Source organism: Penicillium manginii, assembly GCF_028828005.1.
Source record: "Penicillium manginii strain IBT 31320 chromosome Unknown utg000002l:1.0-5564898.0:1.0-5567710.0, whole genome shotgun sequence".
Classification (NCBI taxonomy): domain Eukaryota; kingdom Fungi; phylum Ascomycota; class Eurotiomycetes; order Eurotiales; family Aspergillaceae; genus Penicillium; species Penicillium manginii.
Genome location: NW_026643103.1, coordinates 2,331,042 through 2,357,677, shown reverse-complemented (window position 1 = coordinate 2,357,677; position 26,636 = coordinate 2,331,042). Strand labels below are relative to the sequence as shown.

The 26,636-nt window shown below is 51.7% G+C and overlaps 10 protein-coding genes across 10 annotated transcripts; 6 read left to right on the top strand and 4 right to left on the bottom strand.

Annotated features, from left to right (window-relative positions):
* Positions 1-2,664: 2,664 nt before the first annotated feature.
* On the top strand, positions 2,665-3,467 carry N7533_002146 (6-phosphogluconolactonase; the record flags this gene model as incomplete). Its single annotated transcript, XM_057098796.1, has 2 exons — positions 2,665-3,160; positions 3,196-3,467. The coding sequence occupies 2 exons, from the start codon at positions 2,665-2,667 to the stop codon at positions 3,465-3,467; spliced, it is 768 nt and encodes a 255-aa protein (XP_056963932.1).
* Positions 3,468-3,918: 451 nt separating this feature from the next.
* N7533_002145 (alpha/beta fold hydrolase) lies at positions 3,919-4,959 on the bottom strand (the record flags this gene model as incomplete). Its single annotated transcript, XM_057098795.1, has 1 exon — positions 3,919-4,959. The coding sequence occupies one exon, from the start codon at positions 4,957-4,959 to the stop codon at positions 3,919-3,921; it is 1,041 nt and encodes a 346-aa protein (XP_056963931.1).
* A 1,706-nt stretch (positions 4,960-6,665) lies between these two features.
* N7533_002144 (uncharacterized protein) lies at positions 6,666-8,216 on the top strand (the record flags this gene model as incomplete). Its single annotated transcript, XM_057098794.1, has 1 exon — positions 6,666-8,216. One exon carries the CDS (start codon positions 6,666-6,668, stop codon positions 8,214-8,216), a length of 1,551 nt encoding a protein of 516 aa, XP_056963930.1.
* Positions 8,217-8,802: 586 nt separating this feature from the next.
* On the top strand, positions 8,803-12,309 carry N7533_002143 (WD repeat-containing protein; the record flags this gene model as incomplete). The annotated part of the gene is made up of 4 exons (XM_057098793.1): positions 8,803-8,960; positions 9,013-11,747; positions 11,807-12,246; positions 12,301-12,309. The coding sequence occupies 4 exons, from the start codon at positions 8,803-8,805 to the stop codon at positions 12,307-12,309; spliced, it is 3,342 nt and encodes a 1,113-aa protein (XP_056963929.1).
* A 455-nt stretch (positions 12,310-12,764) lies between these two features.
* N7533_002142 (putative MYND domain protein) lies at positions 12,765-14,360 on the top strand (the record flags this gene model as incomplete). Its single annotated transcript, XM_057098792.1, has 1 exon — positions 12,765-14,360. One exon carries the CDS (start codon positions 12,765-12,767, stop codon positions 14,358-14,360), a length of 1,596 nt encoding a protein of 531 aa, XP_056963928.1.
* A 676-nt stretch (positions 14,361-15,036) lies between these two features.
* On the bottom strand, positions 15,037-17,512 carry N7533_002141 (uncharacterized protein; the record flags this gene model as incomplete). The annotated part of the gene is made up of 2 exons (XM_057098791.1): positions 15,037-16,614; positions 16,673-17,512. 2 exons carry the CDS (start codon positions 17,510-17,512, stop codon positions 15,037-15,039), a joined length of 2,418 nt encoding a protein of 805 aa, XP_056963927.1.
* A 383-nt stretch (positions 17,513-17,895) lies between these two features.
* On the top strand, positions 17,896-18,221 carry N7533_002140 (uncharacterized protein; the record flags this gene model as incomplete). The annotated part of the gene is made up of 2 exons (XM_057098790.1): positions 17,896-17,952; positions 18,015-18,221. The coding sequence occupies 2 exons, from the start codon at positions 17,896-17,898 to the stop codon at positions 18,219-18,221; spliced, it is 264 nt and encodes an 87-aa protein (XP_056963926.1).
* Positions 18,222-19,439: 1,218 nt separating this feature from the next.
* N7533_002139 (uncharacterized protein) lies at positions 19,440-22,768 on the top strand (the record flags this gene model as incomplete). The annotated part of the gene is made up of 2 exons (XM_057098789.1): positions 19,440-19,627; positions 19,699-22,768. The coding sequence occupies 2 exons, from the start codon at positions 19,440-19,442 to the stop codon at positions 22,766-22,768; spliced, it is 3,258 nt and encodes a 1,085-aa protein (XP_056963925.1).
* Positions 22,769-23,357: 589 nt separating this feature from the next.
* N7533_002138 (HD domain-containing protein) lies at positions 23,358-24,065 on the bottom strand (the record flags this gene model as incomplete). Its single annotated transcript, XM_057098788.1, has 1 exon — positions 23,358-24,065. The coding sequence occupies one exon, from the start codon at positions 24,063-24,065 to the stop codon at positions 23,358-23,360; it is 708 nt and encodes a 235-aa protein (XP_056963924.1).
* An 880-nt stretch (positions 24,066-24,945) lies between these two features.
* N7533_002137 (uncharacterized protein) lies at positions 24,946-25,616 on the bottom strand (the record flags this gene model as incomplete). Its single annotated transcript, XM_057098787.1, has 3 exons — positions 24,946-25,097; positions 25,154-25,435; positions 25,499-25,616. The coding sequence occupies 3 exons, from the start codon at positions 25,614-25,616 to the stop codon at positions 24,946-24,948; spliced, it is 552 nt and encodes a 183-aa protein (XP_056963923.1).
* Positions 25,617-26,636: the final 1,020 nt, after the last annotated feature.

Genomic DNA, 26,636 nt, shown 5'->3' with positions numbered 1-26,636 from the left:
GTGATGAAGAACAATGTCTTAGGGTGCGGCGGATGCTTCAAGGGCCCGGTCGCACTGCAGAATCCATCCGGATGGTGCCATGAGCTGTTCTGTGGGCGATCGCGGACACAAGTTGCACAGGTTAGCCCCATCGAAAGTTGACAGGAAATGATTTGACTCCGCGGAATTATGTAGCTCTGCAGGTTCCACCGTGGGGTATTTTCATGGCTCGATTAATCGACTATTGGCGTTTCACCCTCGGGTGATCCGAAGATCCTGTTGAATTGCCGGGGGCCTGTTAGGTTTGCGCCATGAAAGTGATCACGGCCAGGGCATGTGCGACATCCCAAAGGTTATTGTGGCTTTTGAACCGAATCAAGAATACCTGGTGTAGGACAAGACTGTTGACCACGCGATCATTCTGCGAACTGCGATGGATGTGGTTGTGATGGTTGTGGGGGAGTGGAAGCAGGAAGATGGTACCGTTACTATAGTTCTTAGTTAACTAGCAGAACTACATGAAAAACAAAGTAAGCAAGCTATCTTTCCCGGATAATTATTCCGAAAGATATTGTGGAAATTACTGTTGGAGTTAGAGTCTACCAAGATTGCCAGGGGCACTTCTCAGACTGCACATGCCTACGGGTAATAACCCGTTGGTTGTCGCTACAGTTACGGCATCTACTGACTAGTAGAGTACTATGACTTCTGAATCTCTGAAATTATTGAAAGTTCGACGGAGTATATTGTGACATATTGAATAGTAGATGCAAGGCTGTAGTGCACAAGATGAATCAAATACGCTATTTATAATGCGCCACGAACACCCAACAGAGTTGGGTCTAGCTCATATAGCCGAATGAAAAGTTCCATTGCGATTTGCTCACAGGATAGATCCCAATGTATCATGAAGTTCTGAATTCGCAAGGGCGATGGCCGTTAAATTCAGGCGACCTGAGAGTAACACTCTTCCCTAGCTGACAGCGTGCTTGTTCACACCGTCTCGTGGCTTCCCAGCAGGTTCGTTTATCGCATGTCTTGGATAGTCATACCACCGATAAGGGGTTTAGTATGAGAAGAATGATGGCGAAATCATGATTAGGTAGCTGGCAATTTGTGTTCAAGAAAATGAACCAAGGAGCCTTCACAGGGAGAGTCTCCCTGTGGTCGATATCGTTGTTGGTAGAAGGCGGGGCGTGGAGAGGCCGGTGCCGGCACCGGTGTCGAGTTTCACGAAATGAAAGGGTCGAGGGGGTGCCAAATCCAAATGGCAAGTATCAGATGAGAACAGAAGGAAATCTGTTTATAGCGATAATTGTAATACAGGCCCAGCCCGTAAAAGTGGTGATGGTCGGGTTGTCAAAGTATAGAAAGCTGTTGCCTTCCGGTCCATGGGGAATCATGTGTTTATCGCACGAATCCGACCTTGGAGGCGCAGCGACTGCAATAGTAGGAATTCATGCCGAATTGTACGGCACCAGAGCTCGACTGACTGGCGAGACTGAGAGACTGTTGACAGCGCGAGCAGCGGACAATGTCGAAGGTGAGGGGTGGAGACGCCCCGGGCGGATGGGGGACGCCACGGGGCTGCGGCGCGATTTGAACCGCGGGCGAGCTCATCCCGAGGTCTGCGGTGGAGTTTGGGGGTTCGTTGAATGAGCTCGGGGGGGTAAAGTGAGGGGAGTTTAGGAGAGAAGAAGAGAGAAAGGCAGAAACAGTCCTGAACGAGGAGAAGTTGAAGATCTTTAAAAAGAGGAAACGGAGGGAGGAGACAGTGAAGAATGTTTTCTCAGGCCCCCGTGATTACCCACGGGTGCTAGCGCGGCGATAGCGCGCATCCCTTGTGCCCCAGTAGGTTAATCGGTTTCGGTTGTACTGATGGAAACCCCCCCGTACTTCAAATTCTTGTCTCTTCAAACCTTAGCGGTTTCCTGTTTTTGGAGATGAATGTCACACGCACGAGGGGTCGTTGGCGTCACGACATGTACGGAGTACATCTTATATTTCCGCCTAGTCTGACCCATGGTGACTCCAGTCTATTGGCTTTTGCTTTTGCTTGAATTTTGGTCTCGAAACTGTGTTATGAAAAGTGCAGCCTTTGACTCCATTCCTTTAATTTTCTGACGGATGTTTCTCTCGTACGATCGTACTGGCGTACTCGGGTTGCCTGGAAAGGCTGTGCTAGACGTAAAACCATTGCCGGTCTTGCCGGCCCTATCTAGCCTGTTCAGGCCTCATCTAGACCCTCTGCAAGATGTTGTCATTTCGAAACGAGATCTGCATGCGGCCCGAATGGGCGAATGTTATTATCGTTGGCGTCGAGCCATGGCCCTTGAACGGGATAAAGTGTGGCGAAACATTGGCGGGAGGGCCGATCATATCCGACCAACCTTGGAGCTGGGTAAATTCGACAGAGATGTGCTTGTCCATATGAAGATTCAAGGGTAAAAGGATGGGCCAACAAACAGGATATGACCCCAGGGCAGATAACCCTTCCTCAAGGTGAATGCTTTTGTGGCTGCTGTGGTGTATGTGGAAGATAAGATGAACCGCTGCAGACGACGTCATGGAATCACCCCCCCCGCCAGTGGAATTTCCCCCTCCACCTCCACCTCTCCATCTTAATTCGGTTCGATTCAATTCAATCTGCACTTTCACCCTACCCCTCCGCACATTCACGCAACCATGGCCACTGGACAACCCCAGCTTTACAGTTTCCCCAGCACTGATGCTCTGGCCAAGCAATTAAGGCCCTACATCCTTCGGGCCCAAAATGCCGCCATCGCTCGCCACGATACCTTCCGCGTCGCCGTCTCCGGTGGCTCCCTCCCCACCGTGCTCGCTCGCGCTCTGCTCGAGCCTAGCAATGGTACTCCCGAGGATACCCCACAGTTCGCCAAGTGGGATATCTTCTTCGCCGATGAACGGGCCGTCCCACTTGACCACGAAGACAGCAACTACAAGCTCCTCAAGGCTGAGCTGCTGACCAAAATCCCAGCGGAGCTCGGAGCTCCGACTGTCCACCCCATCGATGCCGACCACGTCCACGACGATGACCCTCAGGAATTGGCCGACCTCTACCAGGAAGACCTGATGCGGTCCTTCGCCGCCAAGGACAGCGTCAAGCTGCCCATCTTCGACCTCATTCTGCTGGGTTGTGGCCCCGATGGCCACACCTGCAGTTTGTTCCCTGGCCATGACCTCTTGCGCGAGAAGGATGCTTGGGTCGCCGCCGAGACCAACTCGCCCAAGCCTCCCCCCCCAAGCGTATCACTCTCACCCTGCCCGTCGTCACCTCCGCCCACGATATTGCCTTCGTGGCCACCGGCGCTGGAAAGAAGGATATCATGAAGGCCATCTTTGATACCGAGGAGGGCCGTAACCTTCCTTCTGCTCTGGTCAACCAGGGTGGTGGTGAGAAGGTGAGCTGGTTCACCGACCACCCCGCCATTGACGGTGTTGCTTTCCCTCGTCGTGGCAACCTCTAGAGAGTTACAACGAATCTGAGAGCGACTTCAATCAAACAAAGCAAGCCTGTGATCTTCCAAACCGACAGTGATAAAATGGTCGCAGGGATGGGCATGGGAATGATCGATCATCGATAGTCTCTCTACATGCTTCTCCGTAGGCATACGGAGCTTGATGACTTGGGGGATATCTCGATTCTTTTTACTACCAATTGACAGCCAGATTTGTTCCCTGTTCAACCCCCCAACCACCCGATGAAACCAGGCCCAGACATTTCCAAGTGTCCGAGTTGACGTGCCTACGCAGATAGAAATGGATATTCAAAATATAGAGTTTGGAATAATTACCCTACGTACTTTGAAACGCTTTCATTAGGTGCTATTACCTAGGTAAATACCTCCAGCTCTCAAGCAACAACCACGAAGAAATCTTTTATTATTATGTCAAGGCGGCCAGGCACATTACCCCCAATTAGTCTAGCCAAGAGAACAACACTTTATAAAAAGCCTTCGGATCCTGGAGAAAAGGCGCATGCCCAAGCCCAGGAAACATATGGAAGGAACAATTAGGGATCAAAGCAGCCGCAGCCGGACCAAGCGTAGAATAGTGACCCAATGTCGCAGCAACACTCATAGGCGACCAAGCCTTACCAAGCGCCGTGACATCGTTCTCGCCTACCATCAGATAGGTCCGCATCTGCAGATTCGGCAGCTGGTAGATAACAGGCTGGCTAAGCAGCGCATCCGTGACAAGAGCCATCACGTACGCATATTCCGAGCCCTGATCGCCGGCGTAAATATCGGCTAGCATTTGGACCCAGGTATCGTACTCGGGTTTCCAGGTCGCGTTGTGAAAGTAGCTGGCCGCCTCGTACGCCTTTAGGCTGCTGAAGTTCTGCACAACTTGAGACTCGTAGGTTGCGTCGATTGATAGGAAGGGAACGCCCTTCGCAACCCAGTCTTCTAGGCCGAGCGGGTCGACGAGAAAGAGTTGGTCCACAGAGTCGGGGTACATAAGACCGTACCGGGCGGCGATCATGCCGCCCATTGAATGGCCGATGATAGTGGCTTGGTCTATACCCAGCACGGTGAGAAGACTGTTTATATTCAGCGCCTGCTGATGCACGTTGTAAGAGTAGCCCTGGGGTTTGCTCGATTTGCAGAAGCCAATATCATCAGGCAGGATGACCCGGTATCCGGCAGCTGATAATTGGCGCGCTGTATCAGACCAAGTGACTCCGCAAAAGTTTCCGCCGTGAAGGAGGACGGCGGTCTTTTCTTTGTTGGACTTTCTGCTTGCGGGGACGTCCATGAAGGCCATTGAGAGCTTCTGGCGCTGGTTGTAGAAGTTGAAAAGCTTCACGGGCCAGGGGTAGTGGTAGTCGGATCCGTGTAGATTGGCTGGTACATGGCCGCTGTAGATGGTGCCAATTGGGTCGGGAGACTGTGCGGAGGTGACGACTGTGCATGACAGTATCGCCGAGACGGCGTTGAGAACGGATCTTATCCTCATTGTGTGGATTTTAGTATGGAAGCCACTGTAGACACGAAAGCAATAGACAGGGCACCCTTTAATAATTCTAGGGGAGAGTCCAAATACGATGTTTCGCTTACGGAGTAGCTATTTAATCAAACGTCGCTGTAACCTCACTGGCGCTAGAGCGCTATAGGCGTAGCTCGTGGCCTACCAGATATTTTCCTACTGGCTAGATGCCTGGCTAGCTTTGCATATGCATCTAGCTTTTTCGCCAAAGTTCAGCCTATTTGGTACCTGATCCCGGTAGATATCTCGCATGAAGAAGAACAATACTCCGGGTTCTAGAGGTAGTCGGCGAGGCGGAAAATGCCGTGGGATCAGATCTCCACTTGTTAATACTGTGGTCTGGCTCAGTATATCAGCGACTAACTTCTATTTTACAAAAGGCTAGTCTTCATCAGCTAGACATTTTACACTCATCATGAAACCCACCGAAATCTCTATGTTAATATTGTATCTACCTTTTTTCATCCAACAGTTGTTCAGCGGAGCTTGTAATACGCTACTAGTATTTGTTCAACCTGTTGGCTCCCTACATATTCATAGTAGCAGCATCTCGAGGTCCTTTATCTCGATATTTCAATTTGAATGCATACCAGTTCATGAATATGGAACAAGACTGTTCTCGGGTCTCATCTTGTATTGTCAGTATCTAGGTCCTAAAACTGACCTCGAGTGGGACCTAAGGGGAGAGACGGGCCCCCGACTCCTGATTCCGGCAAAGCGTTGAATCTAGCGGCTAGACACTGCGATACAGAAATTGTCGATATTCTAGTCCAGCATGGTGCCAATATTGAGAAAAGTTGTGCGTTACACTGGGCCTTGTGCCGGGGCCCTGAGAATCGCATTCCAATGATGAAGCATGTCCTTGATCTTGGAATCGATACCAATCTTTTTGAGTTTATGGGTCCTCTCATACATGGTGGAACTGCGCTGGCTCTCGCGGCTCACTTTAGTTTTGCCGAGGAAACACGATTCCTTCTTCAATCTGGGGCCGACCGTAGTATCGAAGGTTTAAGTGGAGTGAAGGCTGCGAGCTATGCTTATCTCAGTAAAGCAGGGGAAGTGCAGGAAATTATTTGCTAATGGAAAGGATTAAATCTAAACAGACATCTACAGCATCCTGCCTACATGTATCATTATCTATCGTGGTGGTGTGAGTGAATGTCTTTTGTGGTGTGCCAGGCATGGGACATTAATGGCTATGAGGTTCACAACAGCATCCAATATCAATACCGGCGGGTTACTTTTCTCTTCAGTTTATAACCCAAATTCGTGATTGCTAGAGAATGAGACCACAGGACATAGGCTTCATTGCCAAGAAGCCTGACGATACCTAGTAATTATTCAAATAGTACATATGTACTCAGTACTATGTAGTAGTTCCAAGTTGACCATAGCGCTGGTGATGCTGTTGATTGGTCCACCGCGCGGTGGAGACCTCCGCGGATCACTGCAGCTGTGAACCCAAACATTCAATTTGGCGATCTTCTGGTCATTCCTCTGGGTAGATCACCGTGGGGGAACCCCCAGGAGCCGAGTCAGATATTACCTACCCGGCCCAAATATGCCGATCCCAACACGGTCGATGTCTCTGCGCGAACCGCGTGAGCTACGCAAGCCGGTTAGCTCTCCCCCGCATAACCATCCCCCCAGCATTCCGTCGCTGAAACCTCGGTGCAATGCAGCAGGCCTCTGGTATCGCACGACCTACAGCAAAGACCACTGGCACCAGCAAAGTACCTGCCAGATTGCCAACTGCAACTGATAGACCTCAACCTACCCATTCGCCGATCGAAGGAATCGCATCCTCCCGCGGCCGAACACTCCTCCCACAGCGCAGCAATACCGGTCGAGACGAAAGCCATGAAAGCCAGAGCACTGGACAACCGTCACTCCAGCCACCCGAGAATAAGCCTGTGCGCGAAACCTCGCCAAAGAGACAGCAAAATGTAAACGAAACGAAGAAAGCGCCAGCAAGCACTGCTACCGCGTCGGTGCTCGCCCGTCGCCAAAGCCTAATGCGACCTGGAACGTCCAGGGTGACTCCCATCTCGACCTCGAGCAGGGGCAATGCGTCTAATTCTACGAAACCACCGCTCTCGACGGCGCCACCCTCGCCGCGCAAGCAGCCTACAGCTCGAACACCTACGCAACCTACTCCGAGACCCTCTTCCCCTAAAAAGACGACCATGCCTCCACCGCCGCGACCTGCACGCTCAGCTTCTCTGAGACAACCCGCAAATAACACGAGACCAGGAGTGGGGTCACAGGTTGAAACCAGAGGCCATGCGCGGCATCGGAGCCAGATGGTCTCGGGGACTGTGAAGAAGACTCAAGCCGACTCTGCAACTGCCGCTACTGCCCAGAAAGCCAAGGCACAATTTTCGACTTACCAACAACATTACTCTCCCAAAAAACCGGTAGCCAAACCTCCGACACCTACTCCTGGCACACATTCGTCCTTGGCAGCAGATGGCCTGCTGATTCCAGCGTCATGGCCGGATATCACAGCTTTACAAACCGAGCTTCTTCAGCTTAGTCTTTTACATTCCAACTCCCTCCAGCGCCAAGCGGATTGGAAGGTAGAATCAGAAACACGGTTGCACAAGAAGTACGATGCCGTGGCTGATCAATATCGCTCTACGTTAGGGCATGAAAAACAACGTCAAACTCATATCAATATGCAAGCTCTCGGATACTGGGCCCAGAATTGCCAGGGTCACCACGGCTCGAGTGATTTCTCCCAACAGATTCAGATCATGTCTCAAATATTACAAGAGGTATCCGACCTTATTTCCCAAGTGCATGGTCGATATACCCGAGCGGTGGAAACCTTCGAGGCCTGGTTTTACGAAGCAAAGAACATTCGATCCCATAGGGAGTCGTCGGGCATCGACGATCGAGTTGTCTTCATCGACCCATTGGATCATACTTGGAAGGAAGAGTTGCATGCTCTGAAGGCGAAATTGGATCTCTGCATGCGGCAGCTTGGAAGTCTTGATGTCCAAGCTTTTACCAGGGTCGAGGGACTGGAACAATCCGCCCTGGTGCGGGTGACACAGGGCCTGTATGAATCAACCCAGCTTATGATTCAAGAGATTCACTCCATGCAAAAAACTGAGAGTGAAATCATCCGCGCGGAGCGAGAGCAGGTCAGTCAGCTAGCCGCTGGGTTGGCCAATGTTCATCGGGCAACGTTGCAACCACGGGCAGGGCTTTGGATGTCATGATGACATAAAAACTTAGAAGAAGAGGACCCAACGGTTCTGCCAGAATAATTACAAAATATCATAGCATATTTCGGAATTTACAATGAATGGTAAGAGATTCAAATGTCAGGTGTAATCTGTCGTCACTAGGAGCTCACACCAACACTAACATGGTGCCTGAACTCCTGATAAATGATAAACCCATACAAAACCATCCCGGCAGCTGCCGAGGTACACCGCTTTCCGCTGAGGCAGGTCTGGATTGCGGTCGACGCCCTCAACCGGTTCTGGATGTGACGGGGTTCCCCTCTTGCGCATTTCCTTTCTCCTCAACTTCTCAACTTCTCTGCTGCTTATATTTCCATCGTCCACCCCCAAAACTGTGAGGCTTCCTGTCCTGGCATTCCTCTGACATTTCAACCCGTTATCTTGCTGACGTCATTCTCAGTAGCTAACAACTCCACGCGACGAAGATCAAAAAAAAGAGACACCGAAAGAAATTCAGCTTGCTCCCCTTTCAGGCTCTCCTGCCCTTCCTTTCACCATGACCTTTAATCGCCCCTAGTGAAACTCAATTTTCTGGTGACTCTCCCAACATATCACCACCATGAAAGAGTCACTTTACGATCGGCTCTGGCGCCGAGAATGCGGGGATTCCTCCTCGTATGCCGGACTACGGGGCATCTATGGTGGTAAGGAATGGGTCGAAAATCTCGATATTGTGAATGAGCTGGGCGGACATACAGGATGCGTGAATGCTTTGAGGTATTTAGTTATCCTTGCCGATACGTTGTTCATCAGTGCTAATCAATCGCAGTTGGTCCCGATCCGGACATCTTTTGGCCTCGGGTTCCGATGATCAGCACCTCAACATCTATTCCTACCAACCCGACTCATCCAGTGCACCATTTGCCCTAAAAACCACAATTCTCACTGGCCACAAGGCCAATATCTTCTCCGTCAAGTTCATGCCGCATTCCAATGACCGAACCTTGATAACCTGCGCGGGCGACTCGCAAGTGCGCGTTTTCGACATTGAATATGCCAGCAAAAGCGACAATGCCGGCGCTACCTCGGCCTTTGCGGCTTCCGCCCGCAGTCAACGCTTCAACAATTTCTTTGAAGGGGCCCGGTATCTCAGCGAAGGAAACACCAATGCTAGAGTCTACCGAAGCCATTCTGATCGCGTGAAGCGTATCGTCACGGAGTCATCGCCCCATCTCTTTCTGACTTGCTCCGAGGATGGCGAGGTCCGTCAATGGGATTTGAGACAACCATCATCCGCTTATCCTCCACCTCGGGGCGGCCAGGGCTTCATGGCATACCGGCCTGGACAGGAGCATGACGACTCGAACGTTCCCCCGCCACTTATTTCCTACAAGCGATACAACCTGGACCTCAATACAATCTCCTGCTCCCCGAGTCAACCACATTACATCGCGTTAGGTGGTGCCCATATGCACAGCTTTTTGCATGATCGCCGCATGCTTGGTAGAGACACCTCTGCTGAAAGAGGCAGTCCCTCCGTGTCGACTCCAACGGCTGGGAGCAACTCAGATGAAATGATGGGAAAGGCAACTCGGTGTGTGCGCCGGTTTGCCCCTCGTGGCAAGCGTCGTATGAGACACATTGACGACGGTCATATTACCGCCTGCAAGATCAGCGATGCGAACCCGAATGAGATGGTAGTTAGCTGGTCGGGAGACCACATCTATAGTTTTGATCTCGTCCGAAGCCCTGATGCTCGTGATGAGTCGCCCGAAGAGAAATCGAAGATCAAGAACTCCAAAAACCGCCGCAGTGACAGCTCACGCAACCGGAAGCGAAAGCGTCCAAAGCCAACTTCATTATCCTCCCAGGAAAGTGGAGACAGACATAATTCTCGTCGTCGCTCTGCCGAGCCGAATGCTTTAAGAGTTCATTATGAAAATGGTGAAACTTCTGACATCTCGTTCTCAAATCTGTCAGATAGCGACGAGTCTCCGGGGGGCATACTGGAACGTGCGAGAAACTCGGTATTGAGCGAGGCCCAGAAACTTAGCATGGAAATTGCAAAGGGCTTGGTCAAGCTGCGGAAATCCCTATTCTCCCTGGAATCAGCGACACGAGAGGCCATGGAATCCAACCAGACGGATATTCCTCCTACTGATACCTTCCTCACAGCCTTAGCGCTGGCGTCTCAGTATTTACCCCAGATGAACGATGTTATCAGCAAATGGCGCTACCCGATGAACCCCTCCCACGAAACTGTTGTATTCCAGCAAACCCTTCGTCGTAATCGTCAAACATCGTGGAGATTTGTTCAAGCGGCCGGTGCGCTTGCACATGCACTAGAAATGGCCGACGACACTGAGAACGCTGGCTGGCAAGATTTCATGAAAATTTCACCCGCGCCAAATGAAGACGACTCTATCGAACGAGAATCTCAATTTGGCTATGACTTTTTGAAGGCAATCTTGCTCTGGTTACAGGGTGGCAGACTAGGGCTGCTGGCTGGTTTCAAACAGGATTCCTACCCCGCACGAGTACATGGGCGTTTTCCAATACCAGCTGATGCCGGCGATGAGGCAATTGATGGTGTTCTGATCCCATACCTCCAAAGCTTGGCAAGCGACACTCCGATCATCAACGTGGACGCATCTCGTTTTGAAGTCGCTGCCTCCCGTATTTTATTCCAAACGCAACGAGCAGCAGTAACGGCTTTTGGCAATGCGGTGAAATTGCCTCTCGAAGATTTAGAAAACATGGCTGCCCGGGTCGATAAGCGCCGCGTCTCTAATTCTTCCTCGCAAGTTCGATCTCTTGACCGGGCATCGGCCACTCGGTTCTGGATCTTGAGGGTGGGGAGAGGGGTTCTAATGGAAGCTGGAAACGGTGTCGATTATTCCTTTGTCAACCGCGCTTTTGGTGGACTCTACACTTCAGTGGTGGATGATGAATCCGATAGTGACGAGGACCAGATCGTGGAAAGATCCCAAGACGACATTGATCCTGATGTGGAAGAAGAGCGCATTAGATCGATTAATCTTGTGAGAACACAGCGCTCTACTCAGGAAATTGTTGCAACTGCTACTGAGACTGACAGTACTACGCCCAACGAGGCTGGATCCTCTGATAATTTGGCGATTCGCGGTGCCCCTGGAGGCCGAGATGATCAGAGTGAAGCTGAGGCCTTGAGCGACAATGAAAGCGAGGGTGAGGATGAAGACGAGGATGAAGAGGAAGGTGGTCACTGGGGCTTCGGCACTGCCGATTCATCAGATGATGGAGGTGAGGATGGAGATAGCGATACCGAGCAGCCTTTCTTGGGATATAGCGGCCGCAAATCTAACCGCGGAGATGTCGAACTTGATGTGCCATGCTCAGCACATTCCCGGGTTTACCGAGGCCATTGTAACATCAAGACGGTCAAAGATGTCAATTTCTTCGGCTTGAATGATGAATACGTGGTCAGTGGCAGCGATGCAGGCCATGTTTTCATATGGGACCGCAAGACTACGAAATTGGTGAATATCCTAGAGGGCGACAGTGAAGTCGTTAACGTCGTGCAAGGTAAATACGAGAAATCCACTCACGCCAGCTTTATCTTCCTTTCTCATTTCTTGCCACAGGTCACCCCTACGAACCCACTTTGGCTGTATCAGGCATTGACAGCACGATCAAAGTCTTTTCCCCCGATCGATACGCCCAAGATCAGGCTCGCCGGGGTTTCAACGTCCTCGACCCCGACAATCCGGCCAATGTCCTACGCACAAACGCAAGCAATATCGGCGGACTGCAAAGCCGCAAGCGCATCCAAGATAGCTATCGCATCATGAACCAAAATGATCTTGACCGCCGCGGAGGCATGGACGAGGCGTATATTACTGTACACATTGCTTCTTACCTCTCAGATGACTTGATCAACGCTAACAAGCTTTCACAGAGAAACATGCTTACACGTCTTGCTGCCACACTGCGAGGTCGACCTGGCGTCAGTTTTGGGGATGGAATCACTCCCCTTGCCGAAGGCGATGATCGCCCTACTGTTGTGCTTGACGACAATTGCATGGTTTGTCTTTCCTGACAGCTTGTCTCAAAAACGAAGCTAACCTTTTGGTGATAGGTTATGTGATAATAATCGATTATGACGACTACGATCTAAGCTCCTGGCGTATCCCTCCTTCCACTGTTCTGTTTTGCAGCAAATCACTTTTCTATTTGCCTATTTTCATCCAGATTGATTCCGCGGGTTCGTGGCGACGGGGAATTCGGGCGTTAAATTAGCATGAGATGGGCATTTTTAGGGACAACTTGCATGAGATTGATATGGCGCTACTGTAATTGAATCCAATGTTACTCCGATTATCAAACTTTCTAAGACTAATGTTAAAACTTCAAGTTTCTCAACTTGAACTTGAACCCAATAGAATGCCATCTCGAACTGGAAGTATAGTATGCTTTACTGTACAACTCTTCCCCGCCACCCCCCACCAACGGATTGCCCCACCTTGAAAAAAAATGCGCCGTCACAGTTGAGATCTTTCTCTAAAGTCAAACTACGCCTACTTTACTCAAACACCTGCCAAGATGGCCGCGGACTTGCTGCAAGCTCGCACTGAGAAAACAGAAAACCTCTACGCCGACCCCCACAATCCACACCTCTACCTTGACCGCGCCCGTCTCTATGAACAGCTCGGCTTTCCCGATCTAGCGGCCGCCGATGCGTATCGCGCGCTCTCACTGCTCGAATCTGTCGTTGACCCGGACGGGTGTGAATTCTCTGCTCGCAAGAAGGTCGATACCCCTGCCACTGAAGTGACAAATGCGCCGAAGAACGAGAACGAGAACGAGGGAGAAGAGGACGAGGACGAAGATGAAGAAGACGACGACAACACAATCCCAGTAACGCAGGAAGAATACGACGCCTTGATTGGCGACGTGTACGCCGTCCTAGTCCGCGGTCTAGTCCGCTGTGGCTGTTACCGCGACGCATATGAATTCGGCGTGCGCGGAATTGGTCTGTTGGATGGATCTTCTCCGGCCACAGCCGAGCTGAACGAGCAAATGAAGCAAGTGAAGAAAGTCTACCAGACTCGCACGAAATCAGAGGAAGAGATCGAACTCACCTCGATCGACTCGGCCATTCTTCCCGCGCAGGGCTATGCGCGCCGCGTGCTCTATCCCTGGAACGAACACGAGCCCGATCGCCGTTCGCCGGAGGAATTGAAATTCCTCAACGAGCGACTCGCTGAGATAGCGCCGAAGTGCGAGGTCCGGGCTGTGGCTTTGCCGGCTCTGCATCGTGATCATGATGAGGAAGAAGTCTCCGTTCAACTTGGTCTATTTGCAAAGGAAGATATCGCCGCGGATGAAATTATTCTTCGCGAGAACTCGCTCCTCACGGCGACGAATCGCCTCCATGATGATCTTTGCGACGCTTGTAATTCTCCCCTGCCGGATCTCTCGGCTGCAGAGCCACCTGTTGGGTGTGAGGGCGGTTGTGCAGATACCGTGTTCTGCAGTCAGACCTGCCATGACCTCGCGCAGCGTGTCTACCACGGTGCTATTTGCGGATTGGAAGATGGTCTCGAGTCTATTGGGAAGGACATTCCCGATCCCAAGGATAAGGCAGATTGTCTTTATCTCTTGCTGCTCGGTCGAGCTCTCGCCATGTCGGCCACGCAGGATATCGACGCCCTGGAACTCCCGGAAGTGAAGTATATCTGGGGAGATTTCCACGACTTCGACATTACGGCCGCGCTCGCTTCACCTTCGCAAAGCGATGACTCCGTCTCCCTCCCATTCTCCTTCCAACTCAATATCCTCCAGCCGATGCGCTTCCTCGAGGAAATGGAGATCGACCCGTACGCCTCGCTGCCGCGCTACGACACCTGGGTGCTGAACACTTTGTATGCCAAGTTCCGCGGCACTGCTTCTGGCCGTCTTTCGACTTGGGATGGTGGGCCGGAACTCTGCGCTGTGCATCCGCTCTGGTGTTTGGCGAACCATTCGTGTGATCCGAATGTGCGCTGGGAGTGGGGTGGTGAGATTACGTTCCGCGCGAGACACGATGAGGAAACGGCTGTGTGGGCGAGGACTGATGATGAGGGAAAGATCGCGGCCAAGCCCCCCCGCGAAGGGAGGTATTGCGAAGGATCAGGAGATTTTGAATCACTATTGTGATATTGGCCTGCCGGTCCACGAGAGGAGGCAGTGGGCGTCTGGTGCTCTGGGTGGTATCTGCCGCTGTGACAGATGCGTGTGGGAGTCTTTTGAGGATTAAAAAATGATGCTGCTGCGTCTATATTAGAATATAGATTTACGGTGCGATGCGATGTTGATGTATGAGATACCCAAGGATCTTGATTGTGGATTTTGGCGTAGTAATGTAAGGTGGAGGATGGCGTTACTATCTTTAGATACCTATTGTAGCTAGCCAGCGCTGAAGATGTAAATATTACTATACTACTGGCACCTGGGTAGTATTCAACTACCTAATATCTTGTACCCACCTGCCCAGACAGTTATCTGATTGGCATCATAAACGGTTAGAATCAGGATAAACTATTAGAAACACCGACTAGGTTACGACGAGCAAAAAATTGATGTGACCGGCTGGACGCCATCGTCCGCCGGATAGTATGCATTGGTATCTGGAATTCCGCCGCGGAGGCAAAAGAGTTCAAAAGTAAAGAAATAAAGTACAACCGTTAAAAAGATTTTCTGCCCATTCGCATGACCGTGCTTCCAGCTCCAAAACAAGCCTTCCCTGCCGACAAATTTATACCAACCAAGATAACAGCACAAATGCTATACACGAAAACCACTGAGCGTTCATTTGCTATTGTGCAATATATTGTCAACGGCGAGGCGGCGTTCGTGATAGACTTCTACCTCGCGAATCGTCTCGTCGCCTGGGAGGACTGCCGGAGACAGATGACGAGTTACGTCTCCGGCGCGGCGGAGGAGAAGGTGAGTGCGCATCCTTCGTGGTACGTCCCCGGCGGGGAGGTGTCACAGAACGAGACAGAGATCTCGAATAACTGCGACTCCGTCGGCTGCCGGAAGCCTGTCCGCGACGGGGTGGGGTGATAGACCGAGACCGGCTTCGACTGGGGGAACGTGAATCGTAAGAACGGCCTCGGGACCGTTTAGCCGGAGTTCGTGAACGGGAGCGGGAGCGGGAGCGGGATCCATCGGATGGCGATCGACTGTGTGTAGCACGTCTGGCACGGCGAGGAGGAGATCCTGAGCGCGAGCGCGAGCGAGATGGAGTGTAGCTGCGGCCTCGCGAAGAAACGGAGCGGGTGTAAGAACGGCCGCGATCCCTAGAAGGAGAGCGAGAGTAGGAATAGGAGCGGGATCGGGAGCGAGAAGAGCCGCTGTAAGAGGAGTATGACCGTGCCGATGGCGAGCGTGAGGCGCGAGCTGCTGGCAAGGCCGGTACAGTGGGTCGGGGGAGATTCTTGAGATGCTCGCGCATGTCCTCTGTCAAAACACCCATACCAATGCTGGTGAAATAGTTGATAGAGAATCTGGTTTGGCGAGGGTTCTCTGTGGGGAATAGACCCTCGAAGTTGGGACGAAGGATCTCGTCTCTGAAACGGGCCTGCAAGGTGGGCAAGCCCATATGCTCCCCTAAGTCCTGGAACAGGATCTTGATGAAGATACGACTGCTCGAGGTGGTTTCCTCCTCGTTCATGTGAATTACGGATAGAACGTGCCAGCCGATGGCATCGTTGCTGATCATGTGTCCGAAGAAACGCGCGATGTTGCGGAGGCGGTTTGTTTCGTAGCGGTGGATAGTGTCATAGTAGTTGGCAAATGCAGCCTCGAAGAGATCGGACCAGAGGCGATTGATCTTGGCGAAGCGTTCACCGATTAGTCCATAAAACTTGGAGTATGTTCGTTCCTGAGAGCAACACTCGATGATCATTGACGGGAGTTCCGGCTCCAGGCCTGCAGGAAGGTTGATCTTCATCAATTTGTGACAGCATTCTTCGAAATCGATACTCGACATGATAGTCAGGTAGATCGTTCGTCGCAAGTTGACCAGGTTTGTGTTTGTCTGGTCCTTGATGTCCATTTTCTGTTCCTCCGCGTCCGATTCATCCTCCGAGCTCTCGTCTTCGTCATCATCGTCATCATCTCCATCCTCATCGCTATCCTCGCCCAGAATTTCGCCCTTCAATTTCTTGTAGGCCTCCTCGTGTTGTTCCCATTCGGGGTCGAATTTGAAGATATTGAGGGTGTCTTGAGTCTCCATTTCGTCATCCAAACCCAGCCGATGGGTAATCTGATCATCCTCTTCCACTAAATCAAGTTCCTCCTTGACGGATGGGTTGTCTTTGTATCGATCCTTGCGCACTTGGAAAAGCACCTCAATCATATATTGAATACGCTTGTCGATGTCGGCCTCGTGGAGGATATTGCGGAACTGGTCGAATACGGCGAGGGCGATCGGGGGGGTTCATTTCCTCCAGGTGCTGACCAACTTCGCGGGTAAGTCCTACAGCGATCTCGACACTGTCATCCGTTGGCTTGTGCAGAAGGAGTAGGAGGATTTGAGCCGCAAGCATTTCGTGGGCGACTTGGTTGTTGCAAAGGTGCGCAATAAAAGTCGTGGAGGAGATGCAGACGGCCTTGTCGTTTCGCTTAAATGCTTTGCGGAACTGTGTGATCAATCTAGATAACAGCAAGTCTCCCACCTGGGGTAGTTTGGTGTTGACAATGGAAGCCATGGCTGCATAGATGGGCGTAAAGGGCAAACTGGCCGCCTGCGCCTTCATGATGGAACGGCAGAACAAACCGCGACCACGAACCAAGTTTTCACCAAAAAGTTCGGGGACGATATATTTGATATTGGAGACATTGACTTTGTTGATCAGACCGTTGATCGACTTTTTGAGTGCCTCCCAGGCCATGCGCTGGTACTCCTTGCTGGTCTTGTCGGTGATCTGGGCTTGCAGCGCACGAAGTCGTGCTGGCGGAATATATGTGCCACCAGATCGCATATTTAAGAGCTTCTCGTACTCTGCCTTGGCCGATGCTTGCTTTTCCTCCTCGGTCATGGGCTTGCGAGCAGCCTCCTGCTTTTCATGTTCGCGCACTCGTTCGGCCAGCTGTCGCTCTCTTTCAATTGCCCGATCATCATCCATCCGAGGCACATCGGCATTTTCTCTGCTGTTGGAGTCACCCGGTGGCGACCGACGGCGATTGGGCGAGGGCGACCGAGAAGGAGGTGAGCGCTTTCGAGAGGCTGCGGTTGGAGATTCGGCGCCCGGGGGAGGGGTGGGCACACGGACCGCAGATTGTAGGACCACTGGATCCGACATGATGAATACTGGAGGAGGTCCAAGAATTCAAAGAGCGGGTGGAAGGGGGGAAGTGGAGGGAGGAAGCTCCTGGTCGACGGTGGTTGCGGATCCAGAGCAGTTGGAGTGGATTAGAACCTTTTCGCGCATGTCACGTGATAGCTCCTGACAGCGCGACAGATCGCCGGCGCCGGCCACGCTGGTCCTCCGTTGGTGACCCTCCAGCTCTCCCTTCTTGTGTTTTCCTCTTGGGTTTGGTTCCTTATTGTCATTCCTTTCTTTTTTCTTGAGCGATCACTTCTTCCCCAGAATGGTATTGTTTCTGCCTCTTCTAAATTACTGCGCCTTTGTCATGACAGTTCACTAATCGAGAGATCTAGCTGGGTCAACTCGTCGGTTCCGCCATGCTTTTGGCCGCCACCGCAATCTTTCTCTACTATACCGCATGGACCCTATTGATGGTATGATATTGGGAAAGAACTTGATTGAATCTAACTGAATGATTGCTAACTGTTGTCAACAGCCGTTTGTCGACCCGGGCCACCCTCTCCATGACATCTTCCCCTCCGCGCGTCTGGGCCATCCGAATCCCTGTTATCCTGACTCTCCTGGGATCGGCCGTGGTCGGTACCTTCATAAGTATCGTCATGATCAACAGCAACAAGAAGAAGGCGGCCAAGGCCAAGGCCGCGGCCAAGAAGAAGACCTAAGTGACGCGATGGCATCTTAAAAGGGGGGAGGGAAGAGCAGATCTGGGGATGTACCCTAATGGATGGAACTATGCGATTCCGGCCCCACGGGCCTTTGTACCATCATCTCGTTCCAGGCCTGTTTTTTTTAAATAACTTGTTCCAAGCCAAGGTTCTTTCAGTCTTATTTTTATTGTTTGGGCTGATGGTCTGCTGGATTCAGCGTTCACTCAAGATGGATGGTGTCTATCACCTATCATTATCACCTAATAGAAAAAGTCACATCATTAAAACAAAAGAAAACATGATGCTTCCCTCCCTCCCTCTCTCTCTCTCTGCCGGAGGACCTTGCGAACAGGCCCTCAAGTATGAGGTAGGCAGTTCGCGCTTGGGCGAACCCAGTTTCCCGGATTGCGCAAATAACGATGAAGGGGGTTCGACCCGTGACCCTCGATGAAAGGCGGCTATGATCGGATTCTTGGATCACTTTGTTCCACGGGTGACCGGGTGGCCATTTCTTAGCTAAGCCTTTGTCTACGTATGAAAGGCAGGTAAAAAGGCAAGAACAAGGCTGGTACTAGTAGAGAGAAGTGGGGAAGTGACATGCCCAGCTGCGCCGGAGAATGACGGGGTCAGCCTTTCCCCAAAAGTGTTGTGTCTGACTCAGGTACCGCGGGTCCTTTCCCCCCCCCTCAGTCCCTCTCCCCTCTTATCTTCCTTCTTCTTTTCCCCAAGGGTTCCCCCTTTTGATCGTGATACTTGAAACTGGAAACTTGATCTTGAATTTCAACTTGATCTCACACATTCCTCTTCACTCGTTGGACCTCCCCCGTCCACTGGTGTCTTACGCGCCTATCGCTCTTATCAACAGCTTCCCCGCGTATCGACGAGCGACTCCGCTCGCGATACGTCAATCAACAACGAACACAACATCGCAACTCCCTCCCTGGCTGAATCGCCCGCCTCAAACTATATAGGTATGTTATCTGTTGGATATACAGGACAAAACTCTTGGTACTCAGGGGTTCTATGATCTCCCTGCATGACAGATCGGTCACTGATGTAACTGATCATCATCAGATCTTCCGCCCCGCCTTAGTACCGACTGGCTAGCTTCAGCCCCGCCTCCGTCTGCATCTGAAGCAGTCGGCTCAAACTCCCGTTACCCCCCGTTCTCAGACCACCGGAAAGGTCTTGAGAGCGGTCTTCCTTTGCCCCCCCTATCTTTTAGTTGCCTCCCAGAGGCATCTCTCAGGTGAATGCCCCCTGCAGCGTCTGACGATCAGAAGCGCCAGTACAGTCAGTCTTGGGAAGACGAACCCGATTTCAATACGGATCAGAGTCGCCCTGCTCAGGAGCATGAGCCCAGTGGAAAGAGCAAAAAGAAGAAGAATAAAAAGGCCAAGGCAGCGGCTAAGGCTCTGACGGAAACGCCACCGGACGACCTGTACGATTCCTCCAGGTCTAGACCTTGGCCCATTTCCAACCCTCCAAAACATCGCTAACACATCTCTCCAGACTCCAAACTTCTCCGGTAGCCCCCGTTGAGCCCTCGTCATGCCCTGACCCAACGCTAAATCATGATGTTAACCCCGATGTCGTGTCGCCCGTGGTGGATACCCTCGACACAGTCGATGGCGCCGTCGAGAGCGACGTCGTCACTCGTACAGACACCTGGGCCCAGTCTGTACCCTATGGAAAGAGCCCACCCACAGATCTAATTGATGGTGATATGCCCCAGGAATCGCCCATCAACTTTCCCACCATCCAAGCGAGAGGTGGCTTCAGTCAACCTTCCTCGGCATCGCCACCCACCCGAATCCGACCTTTCAGCCTCGGCAGTGGTTACCGAAGCAGTATGCAATCCCGACAGCAGTCTGTAGACCGAAGAAAGAGCCAGTCGTATGGAAGTCCGATGAGCAACATCGCACCTCCTCCCCATCTTCCCCAAGCGCACTTTTACGGTGCTCCAGACATCGACCTGGGTGCTCAACCCCGACCTCCAAGCGATACAGCCTACTCATTCTGCGGTTTCGATACTCTTCCCAGCTTCTCTGCAAAATCACCTCGAGCGGGTATTGCCGTGTTGGTGGTAGGATCTGATAGTGCGGTGGAAATCCTCGCTGTTGAGGACCGCCGGACCCGTCTAGTCGGTCAGATCACTGGTCTCGGTGGCAGAGTTCTCGAAGCAAAGATCTTGTCCGGACAGTCATTCAATGACTCGCTTGCAGTATCTCAACCCCACATTGCAGTCACGATTCACGGCCCCATTCCTCCAAGTGAAGAGGAGGCGCCCGCTTCCTCTGCAGGCTCCGATGCTCATGAAGCTCCTCCTTCGATGGCGCGAGGCCGTGCAGGTGATAGGAAATCTGAGCCTCCGCTATATCAAACCAGAGTTCAGGTCTATTCCCTGCGGTCTGGAGCACTCATTGCAACGCTGTTTGCAAGCAAGGCCATGCCGGCGTTGGAGAATATCCCCGGTCAGCCTTCCTTTGCGCCGTTGCCTGTTGGCAGCCTGAAACTTTTCACAAGTGGAAATCATCTGGTGGTTGCTTCCGGTATTAGCGGAGAGGTTTATGTCTTCCGATACATCTCAGCAGATGTCTATCAATGTTTAGGGAAGACCTGGACTAGCGTTCAAACGGGAGAAATCCGGCGATATTCCACCTCGTCGAGCTCTACAGATCCTGATAGTTCTCACAGCGATGCTCCCCGTACATCTCCTACCGAGCGACCCATATTGGCCTTGCAAGGAAGATGGTTGACTATCGTGCCCCCTGCAGCCTCTTACCGGGGATCGATACAGGGTATTGTACCCCCGGATTTGATGCATGAAAAGGCCCAAGGATTGGAAACTCGCAATCCTCCTAGTGCGCCATCTGTCAACTGTGCAACTGATGTGGGTGAAGGAGAGAGCTTCCTTAATAAGATGGCTCGAGGTGTTACTCAGGAAGTGGTGAAGGGTGCCCACTATTTGGGTAACCAGGGACTCCAGGCCTGGAATAACTACTGGAATAGTCCACAGGCCCCCGGCACGCCACCTCCTCGAACAAATCGGCCTCCCGAGAATTCGGCTCAGATTTATGGTGGATTCCCTCCGACTCATGCTCAAGACACCCAGACAACGTCCTCGCCTGAGCCAGATACGGTTTCCATCATCGATCTCAAACGCTTTGATGATGGCGTGGATACAAAATCCGCATCACTCTATCCCGTGGCTACTTTCCAGGTCCCCAACGGCTGTAGCTTTCTCTCACTATCTCCGAACGGCCTAATGCTCTTCACGGGTAGTAAGAAAGGGGATGTGCAGTATGTGTGGGATCTTATGCAACTCAAACATTGTCGAGCGTTGCCTTTCATCGCTGATGACCACACCTCTCACAGTCCACATGTGCGACAGGTGGCAAGATACGCAAGATTAACCACGTCTAGCATCATGGATGTGATATGGACACCTCCTGTTGGGGATCGGTTGGCAGTCATAACAAGAAAGGGCACAGTCCATGTCTTTGACCTGCCTCCAAGCGCATTTCAATGGCCGCCGTTCCGACGAGCTCGCTCTGCAGGGAAACGATCACAGGCCGTTGAACCTGCAAGTGATGATGTCTCTTCCCAATCGAACACCGGCAACCCGTTGTCTACGGCAATGAAGCTTGTTGGAGACCGGACTCAGCCGTTCTTCTCTGCTGTCAGAGGCCGTGTCCCCTCATCTGGTGCGGGGTTTTCCGCTGGATTTGCATTCCCAACTGCAGCTAGCATCAAGGGTGGGAAAGTTGTGGCTGCAGGCTTGAGCAAGTCCATGGGTGCGGCTGCCACGGGTACGGTCCACACTCTTCGACATGTTGGTGAAAACCGACTGCATGTGACTGGTCTAGCTCGGGACCCGGCATCATCTCGAGTCATGTGGGTTTGCAGTAAGGGTTCCGTTCTCCTGGGAGTGGTCGACGATGGACATTTCAAATTGTACCGGCTCAAGAAAGGACCCACAAACCAGAAGAATCGCCAGTTCCATTCTGTAATAGGGGGTAAAGAAAGCCAGTTCCAGCTACCTGCCAATCTGCAGAGCACCTGTGGCCCGGCACCTCTTATTGCGTATGATCCGGGGGTGGTTGTCCATGCCTCTCTTCTCTTGCCATCAGTCAGCTCGCAGCCAACCAGTGCGGCAAAACCGTTCTGCCAACCTCTCTCCCAGGCCGAGCTCGAGACTAACACCCCATACCAACCTTTCCATACGGATCAACGTGTCAGTCTTCATGTCTTTTCTACGGAGACTGGAGCATCTGTTCCCGGCGGTCAGTGGGTGTTTGGAAACGACATACCTACCACAAAAGTGCACATGAGATCATACAGCAACAGTGGTGATAGCAACTTGGACGATGACGATGAGAATGCCGCGGTTCATGGACATTCTCTGGGGGCAGGTGGGGATATGGAGAACCTCGTCACCGTTGGAAACAGCACGGGCAACGTGGAAGAAGTGATCATCACGACCCGGCGCAAGAAGAAACACTCCACTCCTCTGAAGGCGGATGATGGGTTCTTTGAGGACGACTGTGAGGTCCTAGATTTCGCAAGGGATCGGGTTTGATTTTTCTTTTCTTTTCTTTTCTATTTTTTTTGCATTGCTTCCGTCCGATCGGATGCTGATGGTTTAGATTTACATTTTCTGCTCGCGCGGCGTTGAAGACTTGCAGCCGGAGTTTTGGACTTTCTGCTTCTTTGATCATACCTAAGAAATTGCATCAGATGTATCCTCTTCGCGGGATCGTTCTGCTTTTTTTCTGCTCTGTTCTCTTATCTTGACTTTCAGCAACTTTGTTTTGACACCACACTGCTCAACAGAAATTACAATACCCCCAACCCTGTCCTGATTTTGTTTTACAACTTTGATAGATGGAAGGTTTTTTGCAAGCTCATTTTTAACCCTCTCTGTGTCTGTTTTTTTTTTTTGTCAATCTTCTCTCTGTCTCTGTTTCCCTCTGTTTCTCTCGGGTTTCGAAGTGACTCTGAAGGGCTCCCTCCTCCCTGTTTCTGGGATGACGATCCGCCTATCACTCGTTTTGGGCTTAATCGCAATACAACGAATCAAGCCTTATCCGGCTCAACAACATTCAACATAGATTATTTTTTTCTTGGATCCAGGAAAATACCCTAGAGTAATTATCTCATTTCTATACTTACGCGGAAACCATATCCATCTCCTCCTCCCACCACCCACGGAAAACCTTCAATCTCTCCGTGCGCACCCTGGCCATCTCCCTCCCGGTCCCAGTCTTCATCATCCCCTCCAAAAGCTCCAACTTATCCCCAAAATGCTCAATAGAGTTATTCATATCCCACTGCCCATCAACAAGAAACTTCCGCCCCTGCGCCCCGAGAAACGTAAACGTCCGTCCAATCCCAACAGCCCCAATCGCATCCAACCGATCCGCATCCTGAACAACAGCAAGCTCAATAAACCCCTCCTCATCAATCAACCGCCGAACAACACCGGGATCCTTAATCTCCGTCGAATACGACACATTCGATACAATCGTCTGCACCCGCGCCGCAAGATCTTCCGGCGCACCGTTCTTGATAAGCGCGTGACGGACCATGGTGCTTGGGTCGAGGCTTGCAGCTTCGCTGTCTGTATCTGCTGCGAGACTGTGTAGGTACTTCTTATCTCCGATGTCGTGGAGGAGAGCGGCGAGCTTGACGACGGCGCCGGAGAAGGGTTTTGTTGGGTGGAGGGCTTGTTCGGAGGCGAGGATCTTGTTGGCGAGGGATACGACTCTGTGGACGTGGGCTGGGTTGTGGGAGGGGTCGTGGCCAGACATGCAGGTGTTAACGAAGGTTGACATTGCGTTGTAGAGCGTTGCGAATTCGGGGCTTGTTTCGTCCATTGTTGTGTTTGTTCCCCGCTGTGCCTGGGGGGGATATTAGTTGGGTTCAAGATATAACTATCGCAAGTAATGTGCTTATTGGGTTCGGGATGGTGAGGATTTGCCTAGGCCTCAATCCATGGGTGTTTCCAGTTAACTGACCGGTTTAAGTTCTGGATACTACCCAGGTACCTAGTAGTAGAGACTCCTGCTCGAGATTATAAAATTGGGGAAATATATCATGCAGAATCACCGCAGTAAACAAGAATCCGTTGGCGGTGAAGGTGCATCCCGAGCCTTCCAAGGTTCGCTGCAACCTTCCCCTTTTCCAAAGTTCCAACATTGTAACCTTCCAAAGTTCAGTTCAAGTTTCTCTTCATTTTCTCCTGCATCCAAAATGCACCGCGCCCACCGACCTAGTGCAGATTCAAATCCGACCACCCTACCCAACGTTCCCATGCGGGGAACCTACAAGGGTGGGGCCTGATCTACGGAATGCAACAGCTGTATTACTACTACATATTAGTCTGTCCAGGTGATCGACGCGTACTTGCTGTACATGCACTCGAGCTATGTGCCCCCATTGGCATACTAGATAAGCCCGAGAATGCGGGTTCTAAAAAAAGATTCTACCTAGGTAGCTACTTATGTACGAGATCATGCGGACCAGGAAGGAAAGGAAAGATGTGCCCGAGGGACAAAAAAAAGGATTCATCATTCACTTGAAGTTGCAGCAGGGCCCTAAACCAGGTATCGAATACTATCACACATGTGGAAAGAAACTAAAAATGTAGGGACCGTGATCAGATGGAGGAAATTCCGTGCCATCGTCGGTTCGCCTGGATATTAAGAGATAAAAAAGAGGTTCCGAGATACCCATTTGCACGAGGATATGCTGCGCTTAGAGAGCGAAGGCAGCGAGGACCAGGCCGAAGAGGCCGGCGCTGGAGGCACCCAGCTTGACATTGGCGTTGGCAGCGTTGCTGGTGTGGGCGGAGCCAGTCTCGGTGGTGCCGCTGGCGGAGCCGCTAGCGGTGCCGGAGGCATTGGAGGCTGGATGGAGTTAGTTAGGGCGTTCGTCAAGCAGGTGGGGAAGTGGGATCGCATACAACCAGTCTCGGTGCTGGTGGAGCTAGAACCGGTCTCGGTGGCCGTGCTGCCTGAAGCAGTGCTGTCAGAGCCGGAGGAGCCAGTGGCAGAGGATCCGTCAATGGGGAAGTAGTGGGAGCTGAAGCAGGATTGCTGGCAGTCGGTGTACTTCTTGGTATCGGCAGCAGTGCCGGTACCCTGAGGGCAGGCAGCGACACAGCTGTTGGTGTCGTTGACCTGGGTCTTGTCGGGGCAGGGAACCTTGTAGCACTTGGCGATACAGCAGGTGTCTGTAGCGGTACCTGGAGGTGAAATGAGTTAGCAGGGTAGAAGCAAGTAGGAAATTTGTTGTGCTTGAAACATACAGCTCTTAGCGCACTGGGCCTCAGCGGTGATGGTGGTAGTGGTCTCAGCAGCGGTGGTGGTAGTCTCAGCGGCAACGAGGGCCAGCAGAGCAGAGAGGGCGAGGATGTTCAGCTTCATGGTGAATAGTGGAAAGGTAAATTGAATTGAACTGGAATGAATTGAATGAAGAACGAAGGTAGCGACAGCAGATGGTCAACGAAAGACTTTGGGGAATGAAAGGGAGAAAGGCAGAAGGAGGAAGTAGGAAAGCTGAAGGGAATAAATAGTCGCCTGATTAGGTTTTTCCCTTTTCCCCCTCGGACCACAAGTCAAGTGAACAAACTCCTCTCTTCTCCTCACTTTTGCCCCAAACAAGGGCCCAGCTCAAACGAGCAAGATTAAAAAAAGACCAGGGTGATTGGGGCGAGGTCGCTCATTCGTTGTGTCTCAGATGTGACCCATCCGGGACTTTCTACCTGTTTCTTGCCAGGGTCCAACTTGCCAAGGGTGCATCCGCGCTAAGGAATGGCCTTTTTAGTTGGTCCAATGGGGGTCCTATTTCATAGAGGGATCGTCTGAGGGATACTGTGTTGGGAAGAAAAGGTTCTCATCAGGTGCATATCCCTTACCCTAGCCTTCGCGCTAATGGGGCCCCTCGGTGGATCTGTCAAATCTGGGGATGCTCGGGTGTGCCCGCGATCGACTGTTCAAATCCTGTATGGCAGTCGGTGGGCGCACTCGCACTCCGTACGAGTACGGAGCATATATCGCCATATATCGGCTGTAATATTTACCCCCAAGCTCATTGTCATGGTAGACGTGTATGCCATCCCATGGGTACCCCTAGCTAGCGTGACAGGGGTGGGTAGGGACCTGCAATGCCACTATTAACGCCAGAAACCAGCGCGAGGGACCCAGTGGACCCTCATCCGAATCTGCAAGTGATGCCCCTTCGGAGACATTTTATTGATCCTAATAAAATCTTCAGTCTGCAATGGGGTGTGGGGGATCTTAAATGGGAACTTTATAGATATGGGCCCACAAGTACTGAATCCACTCGAATAGCTGAAGAGCTGATGAACCGAGCGCGGAAGATGAATACTCATACTAGTTTATTTTGTATTATTTCTCATTTATTTATTTAATTCGTACTTCGTA